The 6007-nt window shown below is 39.3% G+C and overlaps 1 protein-coding gene across 1 annotated transcript; it reads left to right on the top strand.

The window, feature by feature from the left end:
- The first annotated feature begins 4064 nt into the window (after window positions 1-4064).
- On the top strand, window positions 4065-5767 carry LOC115807186 (elongation of very long chain fatty acids protein 7-like). The gene is made up of 7 exons (XM_030768059.1): window positions 4065-4128; window positions 4252-4442; window positions 4660-4740; window positions 4839-4895; window positions 5003-5108; window positions 5264-5400; window positions 5525-5767. Exons 1-7 carry the CDS (start codon window positions 4065-4067, stop codon window positions 5765-5767), a joined length of 879 nt encoding a protein of 292 aa, XP_030623919.1.
- Window positions 5768-6007: the final 240 nt, after the last annotated feature.

The following is a 6007-nucleotide window of genomic DNA, read 5'->3' as shown; positions in this document are numbered from 1 at the left end:
ACTACAACAACAACAACAACAACAGAAAACATTTAAGATGATAATTCATAGTATTAGAAAGGATGTTTTCAGAAGCTATTTGAAAGCTACAATAAAACATGTCATTCTTATTCCTAGGATAAGGTGATTCTAAGCACAAGAGGTTAGCTAAAAAAGCAAGATTCTTTTTTTTTTTTCGATTTTCGATTGTAAATTTTAGGTTTGACCATGAAATTGAAGTATTAGACTGATTAGATGAATTATGCTTTCGATTCCGAGAATACGAAGTCAATAACCTGTTGGAAAACTCTAGATAAGCAAAACTAGAACGGAAGTATTCATCATAATCTAAGAATGCATCTACAGAGGTGCATCAGAATTCAGGGACAACCTGTCAACATTGCTTTTCTCCTTCATCATCTTACATATTGCCTAGAGGTCAACACCACGTAGACCCACTTACCATGTGTTTCCCCTCCTAATTATCCCAAAACACTAAAAAAACAATTCAGTCCCTTTTTCATTTGTGTTTTTTCAATGCTCTTCTCCACTCACCACTAGGATCTGTGCTTTCTGTCAAAAGTCTCTCTCGCTTCAGTGTTACCACAGTGCCTCCTCAGACTCTGCACACCAATCATAAGGATTTTTCTTTTGTTTTGTTTTGTTTTTCAGGAAAAAAAAAAAAAAATGTAAACCTGTGGCATGTCCAATGGACAGAAAGAAAGAGCACTAAGTGTTTTGAACTAATATTGGTACAGCACAAAACATTAAAGATAACAACAATCGGGATTAGAAAGAGAATTTTTAGAGGGTGTTTGAAAACTGCAAGAAAGCAGGCCTTTCTGATTCCCAGGGGATGTCGAATCCAAATATGGCTTTAGCTACAAAAGCATCTTCCTCTTTAGATTTTAGATTTTTCGGTTTTAGATTTTGGCTGTAGATTGTAAATTTCAGAGAATGTGAGGTCAGTTATCAGGTAATGAATGCTGGGTAAGTAAAACTGGAAATGAATTTAAAAAAAAAACAAAACAAAAACAGCAGTACTCATCATAATCTGAGAACGCGTCTACAGAGGTGCGTTGGTATTCAGGGACAACCTGTCAACATTGCTTTTCTCATCTTACATATTTCTGAAAGCATGAACACCACGCTGACCCATTTACCGTAATTTACTGCTTGCGTGCTTGGTATTTTTCCTTCCTAAATACACCAAAGTACGAAGGACAAGTCAGTCTCTTTTCACTCCTGTCTTTATGTATGTCATTATGTATGTTTATCCATCCCAATAAGATAGATTTAAAGCTGAATTTAATAATATACTTCATAGAAAGAGAGAGAGAGAGAGAGATTAAGAGAGAGCGTGTGTGTGTGTCTGTGTGTGTGTGTGTGTGTGTGTGTGTGTGTGTGTGAGTGATGATGGCATTAAGGTCAACAACCTATAAGCATTGGGCAACCTGGTTAAAAGATATGACAATATAGAATTGCATAATGTCTCTCACCATTCTTTGACCTCTGAGTCACTGAATGTGAGGGATCTCCTTTATACTGCCTTGAAATTAAATGTTCTTGCTGCGGTGGAAAGAATTTCGTTTTTTTTTTTTTTTTTAACTTCTCGCTGATTCTTCAAGAATCAGAGCAATACAAGTAGGTCGTTAGGTATTCTCGAGTTGTGTTCCAGCTGTCGCGTGCTGACTGCAGTTGAAACCGCAGCAACCCATGTGGTAAAAACAAAGCCTTAATGACACACCCTGTTCATTACAGAGGAGATGATTATCTGGGTGCAAATATGAGGAAGTCTATTGCATTGGGTGTCGAACTTTGAGTGGTTACATAAACTCTGCCTCTTGTCACCCTGTACCTTTGTTTATAACTTTGTATTAATGGAAACATATGTGGGGTTTTTTTGCTCTATGAAATCAAATAGAATACTTCAAATGCAAGAAGGGTTTGATCTCGATTGCAGATTGATCTGTAAGTGTATGGTGAATGAAAGATACTGGGATTGAGATTACGCCTTAAAATGATGTAAAGTAATTAACTAGAAAAGATGTGTTACAGGACATACTCACTGTGTCTTAAATTATTAAATAAATTAAAAAAATCTGTCCAGCTAATGCTTTAATCCACAGTTAGGTTTAACCCTCATCTGTGAGAAACCAGCCAAATACGTTCATTCTCTGAAAAATGTAAACAGTAACATCAAGCAGTAACACCCTTTTTCTTATGTAATCTAGAAGATGACCACTTATTCAGTGGGGCCTCTCTCTCTCTCTCTCTTTCTCTCTTTCTACCCCTCCCTTTCTCCCTCTACCTCTCTCTGTCTCAAGCTGTTGTCCTCTGGACCAGCCCTGAAACTGGCACCAAATGCTAGAGCCCACTTCTACATAAACTTAGCCTTGTTAAGGGTGATGTCATTTATCTTCAAAGTAAATATCTGCTGTCTGAGATCTAATGATTGTTTTGTCAACCTGGATAATGGCATGCATGTTTCAGTTTGGTTATACCCACGGGCAGGATTGTTCAACCAAATATGAAAAACTGTGATGGGGCATGAGAAGCAGTCATTGAGTTTCACCAAAATGTTCAGAGATTAATGTGACCTCAGAATCGCAGTTTTTGGTACAACCTGAGAACTGAGGAAGCAAACAAGAACTAAAACCAGGTGGGCACTGTCCATCAGATTATAGTTTATATTATGAGGCTACCACATTTGACCATATTTTGACCATCACTGGAAAGCTGTTAATAACAGAATTCTGTGATTATTGGACGTCTTGACTGTCAAATGTATAAAACAAACCAACTTTATTCAGAATTTTTACGAAACGATGATGTGATTTCATACATCATTTTTAAAAACCGGATTCTCTCATTTCTGAAAGCTCTCTCTCCCCTTCTTCATTCCAAGGCCATGCCATCATCGTACGACAGCGTTCCCTTCATTGTTTCTTGCGGTGCTCAACAAAACTGACCAATGAGAGCGCAGAACAAAGTTTCGGTGATGGTTCCGGTATTCTGTTCTGTTCCCGCCCCTCTGACAATTTTGTGGGAGGAGTCACCTGTAGAAGATGAATAAGAACTGCTGGTCGAACACAGGTGAGTCATTGAACTACAATCAAGCAACACCTTGAAGATACTACGTTGCTCTGAGCTTATCAAGGTTTGTGCTGTTCTGCTTTTACAATTCTCACGTTCAGGGGACGATGGAGCTTTATGGAACGCTTACTTCCACTCTTTTAAAAAGGCCACATGTATTCACGGGTTCATGTTATGCGCAGTTTGGACGTTATTGTATATTTAGTTTTCAAACCGCTGCCAAGTATTTTTACAGAAACTATCTCGGATGCCCACAGTGGCTACCTGCGTGGTTGCTTGTCCCCTCGTAGCTCTCACCTATGAACGCCGGTTATTACATCACTCATCTCAGGCGGTCGGCTTAGTTGTTTTAGCAAAGTACTTGGTGATGGCTTTGTCATTAGGAAATCTTGCCTCATCTAAAGGAGGTTTCTATAATAGAGACATTGTTGCCACACTGGGAGTGGTAGCTCGTGGGATCATTTGACCACTCCCTGCATAAAATTGCTGGAACATTCTTGATAAGCTAGAAGCCCACCTCGCATGTGGTTACGAACGGTTTTTTTTTCCCACTCCGTCTTCCTGCGTTTTAAATCGTCCGTACTGTGACAAAATTTGCTCTTTGACTTCAAAGGCGCTTTCCCCTTTTAACTAGGGTTGGTGTTTTTACATTGGTATTTTAGATATGCCAATTCGATTTTTTTTTAGTAGTTTTAGTTGTAGTTTTTTTAAAACTGGGTGCTTTTGAGTTTTAAAGTTTGGTCCCTAAAATTCAGTGCGAAGTAGGGCCTGTTTTTGACATTTCTGACTTAGTGACGAGCAGAGAACTAGTGGGTGGAAAAATCTGAAGCATTCATGATGTAGGCTTTCTGGTTTTAGAGACACTGTACTTCTTTTCCCTTGAAACTTTAAATTGTAGCATTGCTCGAGGGGGAGACAATGTTTTGGCTATGTCTGAATGTGTATATATACTTTATTTTTTTTTCCAGGAACTGCTAATAGAACACACAATGGCTTTCAATTCATGGACATCCAGAGCAGTCTTGTTGTATGATGAGTGGATTAAAGAAGCTGGTAAGCTGCCATCCACATGACATGTGTGTTCAAATACTGAACAACTGAAGATATAGGAGTTTTTGACCTTAAGACATGGAACTTTAAAAGTTGTTGTTGTTGTGCTTATGCTCTCCCCTCCAGACCCAAGGGTTGAGGACTGGCCACTTATGTCCTCGCCGTTCCCACAAGCCTTCATCATTGCTGCATACGTCTATTTTGTTACGTCGCTGGGTCCTCGTCTGATGGAGAACCGCAAACCCTTTGACCTCAAGCAACCCATGATCATCTATAACTTCAGTATTGTTGCTTTCTCCCTCTACATGATCTATGAGGTTAGTAGTGACTTATTTATTTTTTCCCTCTAGGTATTTATACAAATGTCTTTTAGATTTGAGTCTCTGAATCTTTGCCCAGTTCTGCATGGGAGGAGGGCAGCTTGTCACAGTGCATGTCAAATATGGATGTTTTTTTAGTTTTCGTTCAACATTTCCTGAAGCGTATTTGAGTAGTATTGTATGGTATTTTAAAGTAATTTTGTTGTTTTTCCAGTTCCTCATGTCTGGCTGGGCCAACGGCTACTCCTATGGGTGTGACCTTGTGGACTATTCCAGCTCTCCTCAGGCTCTAAGGGTATATAGAACAACTGTACAAATGTAACTGATCAAACATCACACCCCCAAGCATGGAAATGTTATTTATTATTATTTATTTTTTTTTATCTTTTAAAGATGGCATGGACCTGTTGGTTGTACTACTTTTCCAAGTTTATTGAGATGTTGGATACAGTAAGTTGACTTTTTGTCTTGCTTTAGAATGAACAAATTTTTCCAGTGCTGTAACTTTCTGTAGTTATTTAAAAAAAAAAAAAAAAAAAATTCCATGTTTTGTGTAGATCTTCTTTGTGCTGAGGAAGAAGAACAGCCAGATCTCTTTTCTGCATGTCTACCATCATTCCATCATGCCATTCACCTGGTGGTTTGGAGTCAAGTTTGCTCCAGGTATGTGACCTGACACTGTTTCGACACCGTACGTCCTCTAAATGACTTAGATTTTGTGTAAAAGTTTATCTTTGGATATCGACTGAGTTGTCATGGCAGAATGCCAAAAACAATCCGTAATTAAACATTTACCAAATGATGATGTCCTAAATCAGGTGGCCTGGGAACCTTTCACGCCTTGCTGAACTGCTGTGTTCACGTCATCATGTACTCCTACTATGCCCTGTCTGCCATGGGACCTGCTTATCAGAAGTACCTGTGGTGGAAAAAGCACATGACCACCATTCAGCTGGTGAGTTAAAGTGATTTGACATCTTTAGTTTTCCATGTGTAATATTTTCACCTTTTCTTCAGTTAACTACTGCCGTGTAAAAAGGGCTGTTTTTCTAATGGACTATTACTCTCCCCTCTGACAGATTCAGTTTGTCATGGTAACCCTCCACATTGCCCAGTTCTTCTTCATGAAGGACTGCCCTTACCAGTTCCCTGTGTTCCTGTATGTCATTGGCCTGTATGGACTTGTGTTTCTGGTTCTGTTCCTCAACTTCTACTACCACGCATACACCAAGGGCAAGAGACTCCCTAAGACCCAGCAGAACGGAATCTGCCAGCAGAACGGAATCTGTCACCAGAACGGCGTGCACAAGAAGACGGAATAAAGCCTCGTGGTTTTCAGTGAAGATCAAAGGTTTCAGAGCTGTAAAGCCTGTCCTGTTTAAACAGATTTTTTTTTTCTCTCTCTCTCTCTCTGTCTCTCTCTCCCCCTACGTCCTCCTTTTCAATCATTTCAGAAGTGTTTAAATATCAACCTACCTTTTTTTGTTTTATGTTAAAACTATTGCAGAATGCCACCCGTCACTAGTATACTGCTGTAACTGAACTTGCACCTCAGTTTTTTG

The sequence above is a fragment of the Chanos chanos genome, chromosome 3, assembly GCF_902362185.1.
Source record: "Chanos chanos chromosome 3, fChaCha1.1, whole genome shotgun sequence".
Lineage (NCBI taxonomy): Eukaryota > Metazoa > Chordata > Actinopteri > Gonorynchiformes > Chanidae > Chanos > Chanos chanos.
Note: the sequence above shows the minus strand (reverse complement) of the source record. Positions and strands in the feature narration are given on the sequence as shown.

What these genes read in the sequence shown, in the direction of transcription:
- LOC115807186 (XM_030768059.1), top strand. Translation starts at nt 4,065, where the DNA reads ATGGCTTTCAATTCATGGACATCCAGAGCAGTCTTGTTGTATGATGAG. An exon ending in TGGAGTCAAGTTTGCTCCAG is followed by an intron (nt 5,109 to 5,263) that starts GTATGTGACCTG and finishes GTCCTAAATCAG; the next exon opens with GTGGCCTGGGAACCTTTCAC. An exon ending in ACATGACCACCATTCAGCTG is followed by an intron (nt 5,401 to 5,524) that starts GTGAGTTAAAGT and finishes CCCCTCTGACAG; the next exon opens with ATTCAGTTTGTCATGGTAAC.